At 42.6% G+C, this 20,240-nt stretch overlaps 1 protein-coding gene across 1 annotated transcript in view; it reads right to left on the bottom strand.

Annotated features, from left to right (window-relative positions):
- Positions 1-2,659: 2,659 nt before the first annotated feature.
- Positions 2,660-20,240, bottom strand: part of LOC121838000 — a 46,247-nt gene continuing 28,666 nt past the window's right edge. The window contains exons 2-6 of the mRNA XM_042293949.1: positions 13,725-13,882; positions 11,062-11,141; positions 5,632-5,733; positions 5,377-5,541; positions 2,660-3,012 (exon numbers count right to left, since the gene is read on the bottom strand). Coding sequence (XP_042149883.1) covers positions 2,690-3,012; positions 5,377-5,541; positions 5,632-5,733; positions 11,062-11,141; positions 13,725-13,882 — 828 coding nt within the window. The 3' untranslated portion in view covers positions 2,660-2,689. The remainder of the gene's footprint in view (positions 3,013-5,376; positions 5,542-5,631; positions 5,734-11,061; positions 11,142-13,724; positions 13,883-20,240) is intronic.

Below are 20,240 nucleotides of genomic sequence, written 5' to 3'. Positions count from 1 at the left end.
GGGAAAACAAACTCATGGCTTGGAACCACATTGGAGCGGCTCGATTTATTGGCTTTCAAATAATTATGGCATGATCGAGCGTCTTCTTTTTAATAAGAGATTCATCCCCTGAGCAATTAAAAATAGCCTCAGATGTATGACATTGCTGGAAAAAAATGAACATGTTCGGAATATTTGTTTTTGCTTAAAGAGTCACCGAAAAATTCCGTTCGTTCAAAACGACCACTATAAAAGACGGAAACGCAGGGCACGGTAGTAGTGATCGGGGTAGTGTGACGTTGTATTGATGTTTGTATGTGCGATGCCTGTGTATGCGTTCAATATATGTTGACCCGATGTATGTAGTGTGCGCAACGTGTCTACATGTGCTAGAGATTCTGAAAAAAAGGAAAGGCAATTGTGGCGTAAGGAAAAATATTTTTTGCAAAACATGAATTGGGCGGTACCTAGCGCCACCTAGCCTAGCTACGTGCGATTACTCTGCTTGACCCTGCGATCTGGTGGTAACACGCCATAATTTCGTGTTACCGTGCTGAGATAAGCCAAGAGGTTCCTTCGGATTTGCTTTTTTTTTTTTTTTTGAAAGCGGCTTTTGGTTTTGCGGGCGAATGATTTTCACTCCTCCGTGATGTGCGGTTGACGCAACGGTTGACGAAGGAATTGTGGCTCGAGGAATAGCAAAGGTAGGACATAAAGTCCGCGAACTGAGTGCCGGTTGTCTCCGTTGAACATCGCGGTGCTGACGATGAGAAGACTGAGTGACTGCATGCTTTCGAAACGTAAGTTTCTTTACCTGCAGGGGTAAAGAAACTTCGGAAATAAATACAGTTCGCGGAAAGCTCGTGTTACGTTTTTATTTCCTGCTCCTCTCGCTTCGTGCAATAGACTTAGTGTTCCCTGTTAAGCCTTACCGAGCTCGATTTGCTCGATTCGTGGCCGCCATAATGAGATGCAGTCGACGGAGGAACTTTTCCTCCCCTGCTTAAGGGAGGAAAGTTTCTCCCTTTCTGAAGGAACATATGTGTCAAGAGCGTTCCTCCCTTTAGGGAGGACTATACTGACCCTTTTTCCTAAGAGTGTAAGGTAAGCAACAAGAAGGGGCGGCCGACATCATAGAAACAAATCTCGCGCCTCCTCGCTGCAGACGCGACACTCTGAAAGCAATTTAGAGGATTGCCGCCGGTGGCGCTACAAGTGCAAAAACACCTGGTTAATTTACCGCTCTGTCGAATTTCCTTCGGTGAATTTGACGCAAGTGAATATGCACCATCGTAAGGGACGCAAGGAGTTAGACAAAAAGATAGCGTTTCAGCCCAAAAGAAATGGACAATGCCACCTCACCCCGCATTAACATGCTACGCCGTGACTAAGCACCTTATAGTTTCAAGATAAAGTGTCCAATAGCAGATGAAACAAAATATTGGCACGTTTTCTTAATCGTTTTAAGAAAAAAAAAAACTAAACAAAAGAAAACTTTCAACTGCAGTAGCGGAGGCCGATGAGAAAAGCAGCTAGAGTAAAGCCCGGTTCTCAAACCGATTTAAGGTTGTAGCCCTCGGCAACACAAGCAACTTGATGCTTCCTGTACACGCTGCGGGAGGAAGGCGTCCGGTTCGGAATGGATGGATGCGCAACACGGTATACAGGATGTTTCACTTAGCTTGTGCCAAGACTTTGGAAAAAAGCTGGTGCACGCTACGCTTGTTGAACCAATACAGTAGTGTTCATAGTCCTCTCGTGCAACTCCAGATATTTCTTGTGATATGCTAAGATCGCTGATTAATATCAGATAACTGTCAAACTCTTAATTTGCGCACAAATCCCCCTATACACAAGTGTTAGAGTGAGTTGAGCAATATCCTATCCTGTCATTTACATAAATGTAGAAATTGTGTGCCGAATTTTTTTTTATCTTTCAACAACTGCTCGAAGATCTTGCGCGATATTAATAGCATTAGACGTAATTACCAACTGTTGATCTGCAATGCATTTGCCATTAACTACGTAAAAAAACAAAAAAAAAAACCGGATGTAATTTTATTGCTTTAAAACATTAGACACGAAAGGGCTACCTTAGTAAAAAACGACACTATCGGATGGTTCTCAACGCTCACTACTCTATTAAAAAACGTACAAGAAACATACCTGCTGTCTGTACGGTTGCTTGTACACCCGTGAGCGATATGAAGGTGAGCAGCCCCCTTCTTGTTTTTGACACTCCTCCAAGTTTTGGAACAAGCTATATTCCAGAAGAGGACTGGAACGCAAAGTTTAGACCCCCAAGCCACGTACCATTTGAGACGTTCAGAGTTGATATAGCTTTAGGAAGCCGTAAAAGAGGCAAGAAACCAGGTAAGGTGTCCACCTTCATATTGCCGGCGGGTGTAGAGTTGCATAAAAATAACTTGACTTACTCAATTGAACAATTCCGGGTTTGTTTGAAACGCGTAGCGCGCATAGTGCTTTTTTAAAGACTCGGCGCAATTCAGCTGAAACACCCCGTATATATTTTTGTGTTCTTTGCTATCAGAACCAAATGAAATCGGTGGTTTCCCCAATTCATTTTATTTCTAGAGATGCAGGCCCCGACACGTTGGCAGATTTTTTGAATGTCAAGTGTGCATATATGCGGCTGTTTCCTCACCCCCCGAAGTGCAATTGAGGATCACGAGTGATAATTGTAGAAACTTCACACGTATTGCCCCGTTAGTGAGGCATTGCAGGTTACCGGATTGTAAACTCTAAACACGGGGGCCCCGCAGGTTATCATAAAGGCGAGAATGCAGTCGAGGGAAATTCGTTTCCATACGACATCTTGAAACCATCTTTCAATGTCATCTTGTACGTAATCTGTTAGTTCTTCTATTTGATAATGTTGCGCAGTACAGTTTTCAAAAATTCCAAGTTTTTTCTTATACTCCTCAATCAGTTCCTCTTCTTTTCTTATAATCTCGTCTTTCAGGTCCTCCACTATGCTTTTCAACTCGGTTTTTCTCAGCCACAAGTCGCATCCTATAAAAGCGAGGAGATACCAATTAATTGAGAAAAGATTGCACAGACAGTTTTGGGCGAATGGGGAAGTACTGAAACCTGCGGAAGCAGGTGACTCCAAATGAAAAAGAAAATCAGTGGCAGCACGGAGGAGTTGGTGAAAGTTAATACATTGATGTCTTGTTAATATGGACACCTCCGTTCTCCCCAAAAGATTGTCCATAATGCGAGTTGTTCATAATAACGAGACAAAAATGCATGTATTTTCTAAAGTTGTTCCAGAAAATGGTGTCGATATATCGGGATATCTATATTAACGGGGTTCATATTAACGGGACATGACTGTAATGTAAAATACAAATTTCATTTTTCAGACCGCGCTTGTTCTAAGTACTTACTGCTTTCTGTCTGTGTCTTTTTTCACTTTTTGTTTTGTTAATCAAGTTCTAATATTAACCCTTACTAATGGTAAACAAAATTTATATTGGTAAAGTTTTTTGTTTTTTTTTTGTCTTCAAACCCCAGATTTTCGTCGCTTCACTACACGATAAAAAAATGAATATCTCATTTAATGGGTATAATTTGTTTGTTAAACGAAAAAGGCAGGAACAGGCATTGAATAATTTTGTTTTATATTTAGAGCTCAGCTGCCTATTCTGACACAGCATTTCGTAACTATCCCTGTTATATTCCTTGAAAACATCATTTTAAAGATATTTGTTCAGATATTTATTTGTCTTGTGTCCAGAAACAGTCGATGCCTTAGTACTGGTACACATTCATACGCACACATACATTTTCACGAGGAAAAAAAAAACACAAAATAAAAGAACATACAAAAAAAAACGAACATGATGTTAGTAAATCTGGATCATTAGTACACTTTTAAACTCTTGCTCACTTCCAAAAATGTCAACCGCTGCACTCAGTGCATTCCACTTGCTCTGAATTCGTAAAATGAGGCCGATGAAAACATATCTTTCACGTAGAACGTATTCTGGAGACAGCAGAAAAACAAGTCTAGGGCAACGGTTTCCGTTATGTACAGTTTTATGCAAAAATGCATAATCTCGAAGTTTTGCCCAAGTAACATAGACTCCTACCTAAAAAAAAGGACCGGCGGTTGTAATAACGGTCGTACACAATGCGTGCCAACTTTCTCTGCACACGTTCTAGGTTCTCACAGCTGGTTACTCCCATACAGTTCCAAACTGCAGCATCAAACTCTAGTCACGAACGCAAAATAGTAGTGTAAAGTCTGACGAGACATGAACGCTCTCAAAATAACGGGTTAAGAAGTGTCCGAACAGGTTCATAATTAATTACAGCGCGACTGGGACAAGGACAGTCCCAGTCGCGCTGTAATTAATTATGAACTCTTACCAACTCGCCCAATTGTCCATTTTGCTATGTCCGAACAGGATATTTCGGAACGTGTGAAGCGATACTTGTCCGCCATTTGACGCGAAAGTTGAAGTCCGGCAGTCCGTCTTCACCACGGCCTTACCTCTTCTGCTTTTTTCTTACGTCATAACTCTCCATCTGTTCTGCCGCGCCTACGTATCCTCCCCTTTGCCATATTTGGAAATAGACTTGAACAACAGCGGAAGCCTTGAGCATTTGGCTGACAGCCAACAGAGCGTGTGAGTGGTTGTCTGGACCCACGTGATGAGCATGGACTATGGCTCCGTCAAGCACAGAAGCGGACAGTAGCGAAGAAAAGTTTTAACGGACAGAAGGAGATGGTCTTACGCGGAGAAGTGCCGCATCACGTGTTCTTGAAGTGTCCTGTTTGGACATCCCTTCATACACGAAAACAAACCTAAAAGTCCCATGCATAAACTAACCGACTTTTAGCCATGAGGTCATAAAAATTGCAGCCGACTGCGCGTTATTTGTTCTCGGAAAATGCGCGTCAAACCGAGACGCTGCCGGCAAGCAAGATGATAATTTTTTGACCGCCACTTTCGATCGCTCCCCAGACCGGACTCGGGAGCTCCAAAGTAGTTTGAGACGTCAAAATAATAGCAAAAATATGTTGACGAGAGACGCCAAAATGCTTTCTGAAAATACTTTCACGTATTGAGGAAGTGGCGTCACGGATATAAAAAGATTAAAAAATATTTTGAAAGTGAACACCGACATAGTCACTTCCTTTACCTTACACATATAGTACGTGTCTACGTACGAGTCTAAATCAAATCAAAGCAAAATATATCATTGGTAATAAGCAGCCCGCTTCATTCTAGAATCCTCTGTTAAGCAAGCTTGATTTGGCTATTTCTTCTTCCGTTATTAAGCAAACTGTACTACTATCTTTACTACCTAAATGAGTGAAAAAAAGAAAGTGTGACATTAACATCAATAAAGTTTTAATAACCTTACCTCCCCAGGCTGCGGGACTCCTGAGAGCGTAACATTGCGGCTCGTTGTATACCACATACATGTCCATATACTGAGGATTTTCCGGGAAGCGGAACAACTTTTTTAGAATATCTTCATTTAAATCATTATAGTCTAGTGTACTCAGCTGAGGTTTTGCAGCGTCCCCTGCGTGGAAAAATTGTTTCTGCAGTGAAAATTGTAGGTACCACCAACAAAAAATGCTCCACGTTTGGCGAGCACGAAACCTAAACTTACCCCTGTCAGGGAAGGGGGTACTCCTGGAATAGCAGGTGGAGTTATCATACTCAGCGTACGTGTAGCTTCCTGGGGGTAGTGGAGTAGCACTTGGGAGTGTTCCTGGTTTGGGGGGCAAAAATAATTTATCGCACTTTTACAATAGTTTAGACGATTAGGCAGCTGAAATCATTCCAGGCTGCACGCTAATCCTGACCTGAGAGTGAAGCGAAGCAGTAAAATAACTAATTAAAATTATGCACGTTACTGTAACTAGTAACATGTTTTGTAACTAAATAAGTTAAAATACAATGTTCGTAACTATAACGGTAACTTGGTGATAGCTTGTAACTTGGCATAGTTACAGTATCTTTAAGAAATTTCACTTTTCAGCGTCATCGCCGAGCACTTGAAATCTGTAGAAGCACCTGTTGGTGAGAGTGCTTGAATTTCATTACTATATTCGTCTTCGATGACCCTTGAATTTTGTTAAATGTGAGGGAAAAATATGGAGCCTGACTTAATTGCAAATGACATAAATTAGCATTGTGTTCGTGGTCTGCACTTTTGGAATTAAAGCAAACACTTAGCACTTTAGGAAATTTAACTCGTGAGACGATCGTCTGAAACAGGCTAACATATAACCGCAGTGTGGTAAATAGAGCAAGTAACATGATGTTGAACGAAACCCGCTAAAGCTTCTTCGCTGCAGGTACCTTTCTAAGTAAAATAAAATGGCAAAGAGTATTTAGATCCAAATAGAACGAGTCTGAACAAATGTTAAAGCAAGGGTGCCAGTGAGCTCCTGAAGAGCTGACATGATTAGCCCTGGAGAGTTGGGAAACAGAGGGACAGGACACACGAATCTCCAAGCACAGCTGAAGTTTATTTTACGAAACACAACCTTAAATTCACAACCAAGAGAAGAAAAAAAAAGCGAACAGACCAAAAGGAGACATCGAGGACAGCGATGACGTCACACGTACCTAACCAGGATACACGTACCCAAAGAGGGTACACATCAAGGCACAGCGCGAACACGACATCGGCACATTTTCGCATTTTACTTCTAAATAGTATTACCGACCAGGAAATTTTATCGCTTACAATATAGAACTGAATGAGCTCTTTCTGTTGCAATAATGTCTTGGATGACATCCCTTAGCTTCCAAGAGAAAAACTGGAAAAACCGGCGATCGCTTGTTTGCGCTAACAGTGTCGCGCTCTGTACACATAAACCCCAAGCCAAATTCCGGAACTAAAAGACGATAGATTTTACCGTACTACGGATAGAAACTGAGGACATAGTCCAAGTGCACAACCGAACGATCAATAAGCGATAAAATAAATGAGGTAATCCAAGTACTAATACGAGAAAAAGAAAACGGTTCTAGATTAAGAAACGCTTTCATGTTATTATCTAGAAAAGTATCATGTCGCTAAAACAACTAGCGTGCACATCGATCATCAATGACTATTTCTCTAAACGTTTGTAACAATCCTTTTTTGTGTGTGTGGAACACTTCAGTATTTTTCCAAACAACGAAACAATTTCTACAGGAGGTGAGGTTATTTGCTAATTTTGAACTTCTGGATTTGTTTTTACAGCTCGTTGGTGTTCAATTAACCTGCGATTAAGACACTTCTAGCCCACATAGCAAGAACCACACCTCACAGGAATCTTGTACGTTACGCACACACTGCAATAGACTGCAAGGTCCTTTATTTTTGTTACAGTCTGCCTTCTGTCACAAAAAAGGCGTAAGCCGGTCGAGCTGAAAATCAGGTTTAAAAACAGCTATAATACTTAAAAAACAAGCGAGCTCGTGACGATTCATGGTAATAAAACCCGAGACTCAGGAACACAGAAGGGGACGAACACAAGACAGCACAACACAACACACCACGTTGTGGTGTGTTCGTCCCCTTCTGTGTTCCTGAGTCACGGGTTTTATTACCATAAAAACAGCTGTCGCACCAAACGTTCCTGCTAGCGGCTTAAGGTGATGGGAGACATAAAATTAATACAAACAAGGAACCCTACTTTTTTCTACTCGTACGTGTTTCGTTAAGTTAGAATTTGTCATCAAACGAAGAATGACCGAAGATCCGAACTCCCTGCTGTAGTCAGCTAAGAACCATATACGAAGCTGATTTTTCAAACCGGCGCCCAAACGGTTAGAACAAGGAAACTTGGTGAGTTCGTTAGCACAGACCTGGTAACACCCCACTTTACTGAATGAGAACTTAACCTAAAGTGCAGTGGCTTCACCCTCTGTTAAAATGTCAGCTCTCAACACATATGTTTTTGAAAACTAAATTGAGCGTCGGCAATTAAATCACTTATGGCCATACGTCACGCGATAGTTTACAAGGAACTGCAACGTGAAAAGGAGCCTCCGGGCCTTAAGCAGAGTGGCAACGACGTTTTAATAGAGGCCTGGATCTTCTTCTTCAATATGTGTTAAAAATAATAGAGTGACGACTGGTGTGTTTAGCGTTCTAGTTCGCCCACACATGCAAAGTGGTGCCGAAGTCGCAACAAATGACGTCACAGAAGCCGGAGTGTCCTGCTGTCATATGTCGCGATCGCGGCGGTTTACCGTAGAAATGCTGCACATCCGAACGCGAGTGCCTCTGTTGTGGCGGCGTCCCAACTTCTCGCTGCCGAAGCTTCCGTTAACTGGTACACTGAAGGGCCACCTGGAGAAGAACAGGCGTCCGCCACACACCCCCACCGCTGCTGGGACGCCACCAGGATCGCGACTGGCGACAGCTTGACACTTGTATGACGTCATCAAGCGGAAATCTAGGGACAACATTTTTGGACGTTGTAAGCACTGCATTCGGAGACGCGTTCCAGACACCGTAGTGTCACTGGATACCCAGTGAAACGGCGAGTCTGCTGCTCTGCTGAGGCTTACCGGAGACTCTTTTTCACCCCCCTGCTTGCTTAGAACCCATGGGCACTTCGGACGAAGTGCCTTCGATGTAACTTAGTTAAATGTTTTTTAAGCTACCTTTAACGAGTTGCAATTTTAAGTGTGTAATTGTATCTTAACTCCATTTCAGGTGAGGTAACTGCAACTGTAACTTAATTAGTTTTCATAAATAACTTTTACAGCTCTGCAGTAAAGCTATGTCGGTCGATAGTGTCACCAATATAGGCTAATATTAGCAGATGCCACGAGACATTCGCGTTGCCAGGGGAGGGGCTTATGGGGCTTCAGACTCCCCCCACCGCAACGTTCAGCCGACCAATAATATACATATGTCTTGACGGTCCCCCCCCCCCTCCGCCTCCAAGTCATGGACACCCGAGCAATCTCAGCACCCCTCAGAAAAACCTTTCTGGCTACGTCATTGCTGCCAGATGCAAATCTGGAAACTTCCAAGCAGAGGTCGGCATTTTAAGTCGCCCTCACTCACCCTCCCCCTCACAGCCACACTCACCTAAGCCCGTCACTCACCTTTAACCTCACAAGTACACTCACCTTCATCCACTCACTCACCCTCATCCTCACAGTCACACTGACCTTCAGCCCTTCGCTCAACCTCATTGGACCTCACGGCCCTCACGTCCCTCACGCCACTCACACACTCACCGCCCTCATGCACTCATGGCCCTCACGCACTCACCACCCTCAAGCACTCATGACCCTCACGCCCCTCAAGGCCTTCACGCACTCATAGCCTTCACGCACTCACAGCCCTCACAGCCCTCACGGCCTCCGTCACCCTCACACACATGAATTTTCCTGGTTCAGAAAATCACTCACCCTCACCTCACTTGTGAAGACGAGGGTGAGTGAGGGTGAGTGGGGGCCCTCATGAGTGAGGTTTCCCGGGGTATGCTTCCAAGCCCCAGCCGTGTCTGCCCGTGGGGACCCAATACAAAACCGCATTGATTGCCTTTATTAACCCGCGTTTGCTACAACAACCTACCTAATATTTCGAGCACTTCTTTCTTAATAAAAATCCTTAATGGGTTCAGTGTTTGACCGTAGAGCCACCATATCGAGGTCCAAATTTTCCAAGCTTATATTAGTGAAGAGAGCTTCTCTTTTTTTTATTACTTTGTAAAATATGTTTCCGTATGATCACGTACTGAAACTAACCCCTAAACACTAAACCCTAGCATTCCTCTCATGGTAGCTGGAGCTTCAGTATATTAAAGGTGACCTAAAAACCTCGGTAGATCATCTCTTACGCGGGAGTCAATTATAACTCGGTTAGGCTTACGACAGCCCTCATGCCTTGCCCGAATATTTGCAACAAGGTAGCTAACGTGGTTAAATATAGCCTACACAATTTGATAATAAGCAAATGTGGGCACCATGGTGGGGCAATATTTGTACTAATGGCCAGTCAAAGCAAGCAGGTTTTAGTATTTACTCATACTGCTTAATTTTGTGAAATACGGTTCATCATTCAACCCAACGTTTTTGCTTTAAACAATGTTTGCTCAACACAATGCCAGGACAACCCCATAAATTCAAACAGACAAAATGCAAAAAAAAAATATATTATATGAGCAACCTTACTGGTTGAGAGTCGAGACCCGTAACAGGGCTTACAATTGGTCCTGCCCAGTGACATGATAGTGTGTTATCTTCAGCAGTGACCTTGTGACAATAACTTCCGATACAAGCCAGATTGCTACTTTGCTGCTCTTTAGTATTATTTCCCTTAATGTTCTCGGCAGTTGATCTGTCGAACAATGCCTTCTACAAAAGATAGCTTGCACACAAACGACGCAAGCTGGTACCTAACTCTATGGGGACAATGAAGTTTCAAAAGGAAATTGACACCTATGCTTGAGGTGAAATTTGTATGCTTCAGACTCAGAAAATAGAGAAACCTGAAGTTAAAACTTCACTGTATTTTTTCTCAGTTTCACTTTTTAGCTGGAATCGCTGTTCGAGGAAAGCATATAATTTCACGTTCTGATAGCGTAAAAAGTTAATTCATAAATGTCCTGAACTAAAATTTCATGAGGAGAAAAATAAAACTCAGTCTAAAAAAAATAAAAAAAACTCGGTCTTTCGTGATAAAAATTTTGTGAATTTTGATTTTTGATTTTTGGGTGTTATAGTGCTTTGTTGTTCTTCTAGAATTGATTTTTCTGCAATTTGTACCTTAACTTGTACGAAGCCACTCTACTTCACATTAAAACACACTATTTCCGGATTTTAAATATAATTTTTTTTAAACATTTCATAATGAAGTCACTTGTTTTCTGGAGCTTGACAAGCGTAGGATGCTGTATAATTGGCCTATAAGGTTGAAACTTCAGAATTTAAAATTCCCAATAAAGCTTAATTCGTCCTGAAAATTTAAATAAATTTGAATGAAGGGATAAAAAGTTGACCCTCTCAGACTATACCCCCCCTTAAAGCATGGTTGAAGTGAATACATGCATAGATTTGAAATTTGCATATACATACATACCTTTGAGGTTTGCCCTTATGACGTTTTCAAGCGGGTAGTCAGTTTGATTCAAAGCTCTCACTTGTATTGTGGTATTCTTGCTGAAATTAAAATAATTTACGAGCAAATTAATTTGAAAACATATGCGCAGAAATCTAAGTGAGAGAAGGAGACGAGAGCGTGCGGGGACGTCAAAATGTCGAGCTCTGATTGGAAGGATTAGTGGGTAGACCTAAAGCAAGCTGACTTCGCCTAACGTAGACTGCGTAATCTGCCTTCTTCGGACGCTCTTTCTTCAGTATTTTTTAAAGAACACCTGCATCTTTCATGCAGGGAACTTTTCTGGAATGCAAGAGTAAAGGGGAAGAGAATGCAGAAGTTTGTTTAGGTAAAGTCGGGAGTAATTTATACGCTGAAATCCGAAAATGTGGACATCGTTCGTATCAACAATGTCCAGGATCTTGAAGAAAAAAAATGTGTTGGAGAACGGCAGTGACTTTCAATACGTGTAAGGACTTCGATGATTTGAAGCGGTTGTTCGTTACAGCCTACCATTCAATTGCTGTTCTGCACGTTAACATTCGAAGTTCGAGAAAGTACTGATTGAAGTTTGGCCTCGCATTAACGCTCTTGTTTTAACGGAATCTAACGAACCCGAAGGTTTGTGGGATCTTTACCAGTTATTGGGCTACAATTTCTTTTGATTTTCTCGTGAGTATTCAGTCGGAAGGGGGATCGTAGTACAAGCGAAAAGTGAATAACTGTGTCTCAAGTCAGGACGTAAATTTTTATTACGCAGAATGTATTTTTCTAGAAATTGAGAACTCTTTCTACTCTTTCAGTCTATTAGTTCGCTATAGACCTCCTTCTAAAAGATACAGGCAATGTCTTCATGAGCTCACCGCGAGCGTTTGAGCGAGTTGCAGTCAGGAATTATTTTTCATCGTAGAAGATTTGAACTATGATTTTCTGAAAGATTATAAGTCCGAGATTTGCGACTACTTCAATACTTGCTCGTGTTTATGTTCAAAGTGTTATCAGTGCATTAACCATAGAAGAGGTGGTTGGCGGTAGATTGGTGTCTTCGTGTATTGACCATATTTGTGTCAGGACGTTAGAAGCAACAGTGAAATCGGCAGTAACTTCGCAAAAAAATGGCTCACCATTTTTTTTGTTTTCGTGTCAAATAGTATGGCAGTCCACCCCGTCAGCGGCTGTGAAAAGGGATCAACAAATCGTTCGAAAGATTTTGGACAGATTGGCTTTGTCATACGATTGGAGCTCTTTTCTCCAATGGTATCGTTACTCCGCTGTTTACTCAACAATTCGTCAAGTCCACGACTCTTTCAAGGCGAAGGCACAGAGCGCTTTGTTTCTGATATGTTCAATTAGCTCACAGAGTCAGTCTTCCTTCCTTTTGGCTTCCAGTACAAGAAAGAAAATTCCTCTGCTCCTCTGTGTCGGACACAATATCGTATTGTTTTCGTTCGATTTTCGTTTTTCAACCAGCCTTTAATTCAGTGTTTTTATTGATGTTGATTATGTTTCCGAATCAGACTTGATAGAGCCAGGCAAAAGTCTTGTTGGACAGGACCCTACAGTTCGTGATCAAAAAGCGTCCCCACATGCGCAAAGGCCCAAGCTCAAACGTTCATCACATACATTGTGATACAAACGATGATGGTCACAAAAACATGCACATATACACCACAGTCACAAAGTTGCACTAATACATTGGAGTACTTGCTTAACTCTTTTTAGCGAGTCCACGGTGTAAACATCGTCCGGTGAGCTATTAAATATAGAGGGTGCATAAAAATTTCGAATACCTTTTCAGTACTTCGTCATAACAAGAGGCATTTCATAGCACTCGGTGTACCAATGCGATCTAGACACGACATGGGGGCACTTTGAAATTATGACGCCAGAAGTGTTCCAGTACAATGGTCTGAACCAATAAAGAGCTGAACAATGGCAAACCCATGACTGTTATAATCTCTTCGGTTTGCGACATTGAGCCGTTGACAATGCTTCTAAATATTCCCTTCAAAATTTTGTCTTTTTTTACTCCATTATACGGGGCTGTGCCTCAAAATGGTTATTCCGTAACGCAAAACACTGGATACTAAAGCGTGAGCTATTTTCTTTTTCGTTGAAGCAGGAGTTAGAGACCTGGAATTGTGCAGTAAACAAGATACGTTTCTCAGTCGTTTACGCTGATGCCATTGATACCAGATGCCTTGTTAGTTTTGAAACTAAAAAGCGAACTTCGTAGATTAAATTAAGATATTTAAGGCATTTTTCGTTTGCTTTCTGCTCTTTTTTTCGTTTACTTGGCCGCAAAGCCTGGCCTTATCGATTTTTTATGTTAATTTTTTGTGTGCAAATTTTGATTTACGTAAAGGTTTTTTGTTTGTTTTTTGTGCACGAGAGACTGTGCGAGATTAGACTTGTTTTATTTTTAATGCGGGTGTTGTCCTACAAGCCCCTGCCGACTTTGATCAGACCAGATAACACACTTGGAGAGAGCGCCATTTGTGAATAGCTTATTATTATTATTATGATTATTATTATTATGCAAACCTGCACTCGGCCTTGAATATGCTGATCCTTCGCAAATAAAATCGTATTATTATTATTATTAATATTATTATTATTATTTAGCTGGTGAGTGAAGTACTTACTATTTCTTTTTTTCCGAATCGTAAATCATTACGGTGTAGTTGGCAGTTTTGTTCGTTTTGTCTGTGATTTTTGCTGTTGCGGAGATACATATCTTATAAACGGGAGCGTGGGTGCGAAACAACAGAAAATACGTATTGTTTGACGTTTCTTCTAGGACCTGCAATCATGCAAACAACACATTTCTTATTTATTTCCTTAATATTACGAGAAGACGCATGGCCGGGCCAACTAAATACGGCACTTACTCAAATTTAAGCATTCGTATCCGGTCGACAGCAAAAATCAGGCGTTGCCTCACTTTAAGTCACAGAAAAGTAATTGTGTTCGTTTATAATGCATACCCTTCACTGAACGCTCTTACACAAAGAACAAATCGAACGCCTGTATCACTAACATTGGTTTCAACACGAATACAAAATAAATATGCAGGTGCCACTATATTACTTACAAGCCCGTATATTACTTACAAGCCCTACACAAGTAAACCTTCTCGGCATATCTTGGCGTTTGAGGTTTGTTTTTGACAAGATGCCGGTCAATGCAATTTGCAAATAAACCTCACTTTTGCTATCTCGAGATTTCTTTCTGAAGAACAAAGTAGTACTTCATACTCTACTCGACATGCCAACTACTTACTTACTCATTTCTGATGGTCTGTGTGCGCAATCATCATAGTTTTTGTCAGGAACACATTTATGTGCCAAGAACACGTGGTTATTTAAATCATCTTTAAACTCAGAAATTTGTTTAAGGCTCTCCCAAATCACTTATAGACGTGCCTATCGAGGATAAAAACACCGAAAAATACTTGCAGGGCGTACTTAAGACAATTTGGTGGTGCGTTTGCTTGTCATTTATATCTTGAAGGCGATTGGCATTTATTTATGTTGGCAAATTTTCAATCAGTAAATATATTTGTAGTACGATCAATAAATTGGACTGCATGAAGTTCACATAACCACGTAGACCGACACGAGAGGAATATACTCGAAAATACGCCATCTGTTGAGTCTGCGGAAACGGGCTTTTTTTTTCGCTGTTTGGCAGAGAGAAACACCGGTGCACTGGGTATGCCAAAAAGGACTGTGTGCTCACATAACAGATCTGAAGGCGAATAGGCTAAATATGTAGAAAAAAGGCGTATTTAAATGGTATTCTAAAAAATTCTATACACAACGCCTTATTGCAAAAAGAAATGCGTAGAGATGCATGCAGTATTCCAAATTAGATATAAATAGCGCGAAAGACACACAATATGTATATAATATAAATCATATTTGGACATCGGTTTGCACGAGCTCGTAACTTCGCAAAATACTGTCTCGGGAGGCTAAGGCTTTATTCGGTCTTACGTGCACTTTCTCTGGGCCCTAACTTCACAACATTGTATTTTATCAGTCAGGAGCGTTCTGACTTTTTACTAGGCTGCCGACGCCGCATATTATTGCGAGACCACTATATATACTGTAAAGCTTTACAATTTGGAAATTCACTTTTGCTAGTGATAAGAACGTCGCATTTCACCAGAAAACAGTACTGTTTATCTTGTAATGTGATGTCATCGCCATAAAATTATCGCGCAAAAAACTAAGACAGGACGGCACAGGGGGACAGGGCAGTCCCATTGTTCCTTCCTGTCCTTCCTGCTGCTTGTCATTGCGATTTGCTTTCGCTAAGACAATAAAATAGGGTGGTGCAAAATGCACGCTGCAGAAGGGTAGCGCTCAGTGCAAGATCATGCATTCGAGACACAAAATTAGTTCTTGCTTGGTGCTGCGTCATGAGGATCGGCGAGAGCGTCTGGCAACACGAAAACGCGCTTTCTGGCATCTCTTGGAGGGCTGTTTTCGCACGCAAAATAGTTTCCGGGATCACGCTGTCTGCTCTGTGCCGAAGATGCAATGCGGAGAAAACTTTAGAACACAGTATGTTTTTAAAACTCTTTCTCTCCCCCCCCCCCCCCTTTTTTTTTATAAGAGCGCTCTTAGGCGCTTTTTTTCGGGTTGAGCAGCGTCGGTGTGAGCACGCTATATTTAGCGGGAAACTTGAGGTCACTTTACCTTCTTAAACTTCAACTTCAACTTTATTATTTCTGTCCAGGGGGAGGAAAAAGAAAAAAACAGACTTTTGTCGCTTGACAGAGTTTCTCCACCCCACCAGCATCGAAAGAAACTATTTTACATACTAGTGACCCCTAGAACAAGGTTTACATAGGATCAAAACACAACATTGAACGAAACAAAACAAAAATCTGACGTGCATTACGAACATGTTTTTGCAGGTCGGAGGTCCCATCAATAATAGGCACAAATAACGTTAGAGAAACAATGAACTAATATCCTTTCTGCTCAAACTCATCAAGTCCGTGCCCAATCTATGTGTTTTGTTTATAACATTAGGCAACGAGTACTGCAACATCTGGAGGCCGTAGTCTGTTCTCGAGCGAGGCGTTGACCATGTGTCAACACAACGGCCTGCATATGTGGGCACTCTTCGCTTAATATTGGCGATTGATAGAAAAACAAGTTGATTTTACCTTACAGACGTTTGATATGTTAGAAGAAGTTTATAATTATAATGCTCTGAAACTGGAACTATATTAAGGTTTTGAAAAGTGGTAATGTGTGAGGGTTGAACTCCGGATTGCACACAATTTGAATTATTCTCTTCTGGAGAACATGCAAATGATGCATATTTGTAGCCGTTGTGCTACCCCAAACAAGGAAGCAGTAATTACAGCAAGGGTAAAAGAGGGAGTTATAAAGAGAATTTAGACCGAAAGGGGTATTATATGACGGGATTTATAAATAATGCGCACAACTTTTGAAAGTCTCCCAGCTATACATTGTGCTTCGGCGTCTCAGCTCATGCATTCATTAAATATCGCAGCAAGAACCTTCACACTTTATACAAAGTCAATATTTCGTCCTTAGAGAGAGAGCACTTGAGTAGACAAAAACACTGTAGTTTTGGATCGAAAAAGTATTGCTTTCGTCTTATCTGTATTAATTACTAAAGAGTTTGAGATTGTCCAGTCACTTATCTTCTGCAAAACACTATTTGCCGCACATAAAACCTGGTGGACAACTTTCCCCGAAAAGAATAAACTGGTATCGTCTACGTAAATTATAAAATCTGCGCTGTCGCCCACATTTACTATATCATTGATGTATAAGTTAAACAGAAAGGGTCCAAGGATGCTCTTCTGTGACACCCCTGAGGTCAGTTTCTTTAAGTTAGAGTGCTGACTATTGATCACGACACAATAATGCCGATATTTAAAAAAAAAATTAAAAAAAAAACTCTTCATCATTGTTGAGGCTACTCCTCGCACACTGTATGCGTTTAATTTTTGAAGCAGAGTTTTATGATTTACATGCTCGAAAGCCTTTGAAAAATCAATGAAGACCGCCCAGGGTATTCAAATTCCTTTCGATGTTGTTTAAAATTAGTTCCTTCTGTTTTAATAGCGCGAGTTCCATCAAATGCTCCCTCCTAAAACCAAACTGGTAAGATGTTAGGATAGTGTTTTTCGCAGAAGATGTATAATCTGGCATGTATTTTTTTCTCTAGCCCCTTTGAAAACACTGGGAGCGCAGAAAGAGGTCTATGATTTCCCAGGTGGTTTTTATCCCCAGCACCAATTCAATTCCCCGCTAAATTTACTGGAGAAATTCATTCTCTACTAGTTATAGCAGAAACATTGACGTCACACGACCTCAACACCAATTCAATTCCCCGCTAGAGTTAGCGGAGAATTGAATTTTTCAGGTCACGCGACGTAGATTTTCCCGCTAAATCTAGCGGAGAAACTGGATTTGTTCATAGGTGATGTGACACCAGGCCATGTGATGTCATTTGTCGCTCTAAATTTAGTGGGAAAACTGAATTGGAGGAGGAGAGGAGGGGATGGATGAGGAGGAGGATGAAAGGAGGAGGGGAGGAAAAGAGGGTATGCAAAAAGAGGAGGGGCATTCTCTCCCCTCCGTACCCTCCTCTCCTCCTCCTCGAGAGCTGCGTTCTAATTTCACATTAAAGAGATTTGTAAACAGGTTTAATTTTTTTTCTTCTTTTATCGATGGTCCTCCTGGGAATACTTTTTACTCCTGAGGAACTCCTTCCTCTGTTTGGGGTGTTATTTTGACAATTATAGTCGTGTCATTTGTTAACAGTGATCCTACATTTCTTTTATTTCACTCTCCAAGACGGTTGGTCAATGCTTCGGGAAGAATTTGAGAACGACACTCCTATGAGACTTTGAGCGGCTGCCAAGTTCGGCTGTCCCTCTGAAGCCACTGGGATTTTTCGGTTCAGGTAACCCTATTGAAAATTCCATCAAGCTACGTAATTTGGGACACTGAATACCAGTCAGCAGCCTTGGTGGAACGTGATGGACCATCAGACGTCATCTGATGGTCCATCAGATTACGTCTGACTGCCACTGCCAAGGGATTTTCATCAACAAGGGCAGCATTTATATAAGAGTAAAGCTATACGCACTCATAAATATCGCCAAATGCCTCGACAAAAAAAAATGTTCGAGAAAAAAAAAATGCAGGACCACCGCTCATCGAACTCGCGACTACATGCGTACAAATCGGACACTTTGACCCCTATGTTACGCCACCGTTACAGAAACTCGATTTGTCTACTCGTCTTAGCGCAGCTCTTAGGGGCCCGTTCCTGGCTTGAGCGGCGTCGGCGTCGCCGTCGCCGTCGTCGTCGCCGTCGGCGTCGCCGTCGGCGTAATTAAGGTCATCCCAAGGCCACTTGAACCCCAAGGTCATCCCAAGGCCACTTGAACCCCAAGGTCATCCCAAGGTCACGTGACCCCAAGGTCATCCCAAGGTCACGTGACCCCTCCCCAAGAATCATCGGGGGTCACGTGACTCCCCAAGGTCACCCCAAGGTCACGTGACCCCTTCCCCAGGGTCACGTGACACCCCAAGTCACGTGACCCCCGGGGGCCCCGTGACCCCCGATGACGTCATCAGTGACGTCACTGATAACGTCACCGGCATCCGCATCGCCATCGTCATCATCACTGATGACGTCACCGGCATCCACATCGTCATCGTCATCATCGCTGATGACGTCATCAGTGACGTCACTGATGACGTCACCGACATCCGCATCGTCATCATCGCTGATGACGCTAGCGGCATCCGCATCGTCATCGTCATCATCGCTGATGACGTCATCAGTGACGTCACTGATGACGTCACCGACATCTGCATCGTCATCGTCATCATCACTGATGACGTCACCGGCATCCGCATCGTCATCGTCATCATCGCTGATGACGTCATCAGTGACGTCACTGATGACGTCACCGGCATCCGCATCGTCATCGTCATCGTCACTGATGACGTCACCGGCATCCGCATCGTCATCGTCATCATCACTGATGGCGTCAACGGCATCCGCATCGTCATTGTCATCATCACTGATGACGTCATCGGTATCCGCATCGTCATCGTTACTGATGACGTCATCGGCATCGTCACGTGACCCCCCTAGGTCACGTGACCCCCACCCAAGGTCACTTGACCCCCCCAGTACCCTTCCCTCCTCCTCCTCAAGAGCTGCGCTCTAATTCGGCGTTACAGGGAGTTGTAAACGGCTTTCACTTTTTATACGAGATCCTTCGGCTGCAAATGCAGTTAAGCCGTCAGCATGTTATGCAAAGCACTCGCACATCACTCGCCGTACTTCAGTTCTACTCACCTGCCATGTAGAGTACTTTCGCGTCGTAGAACGATCCCTTTGTTCGCGCGTCACCGGCCCAGTAGACCTGGTACACCTTGTCGTCTTCAACTACACCGCTAAAGTCCCTTTCATTGTCGGAACACACAACAGGCTGGGTCTTGTCGAGTAGAAATTCTACTAAAACATAAGACATTGTAGAGCCCGGGCAGGATCGACAGGTTGGAGCAAGCGGGCAAACAAAACGAGTCGAGAGCGATCGTTCATGAAAGCTCGGCGAAGCCTCTATGGGCGAAGCGAAGTGCGAAGTGTCGTGTTCGGCGCTTCGGCGGGCTTCTGATCAAGGTTGTCGGTCGGTTGCGTGTCATATCTTTCACCTCAGCGGTTTTATAAGCTCACGTCCCGAAATCGTTTTCTCGTGCATAGATTACTTTTCGTATTCATAGATTTGACGAAATAGTGGTATCCGAACGAACTTTACGTGCTTTGGCCGTACGTCTGTCTGCACGTCAAAGCCTTCTGACGTACAGTCAGAGACAATCGATGTACAGTCAGAATCACCACCAAGACGTCCTGATTGCATTTCGCGGCGGCCGACTGCCACCAGGAAACCATCAGAAAGCCGACAAGCGGGGTCTGACTGGAGTTTGACTGTCGGTCAGAGTAACTTGCTGGCCAATCAGACATGTTTGACGTACAGTCAGGCACAGCCAGCGGTCCACTAGAAAACATTGACTGCCTAACAGGGTTACATTGATGGATTTTTCCTTCGGGAACCCTACCGTCGACACTTTTAGTTCTATTTATCG

Source organism: Ixodes scapularis, unplaced genomic scaffold (assembly GCF_016920785.2).
Source record: "Ixodes scapularis isolate PalLabHiFi unplaced genomic scaffold, ASM1692078v2 PGA_scaffold5__190_contigs__length_132052651, whole genome shotgun sequence".
NCBI classification, from domain to species: Eukaryota; Metazoa; Arthropoda; class Arachnida; order Ixodida; family Ixodidae; genus Ixodes; species Ixodes scapularis.
This window is presented reverse-complemented; position numbering and strand designations above follow the sequence as displayed.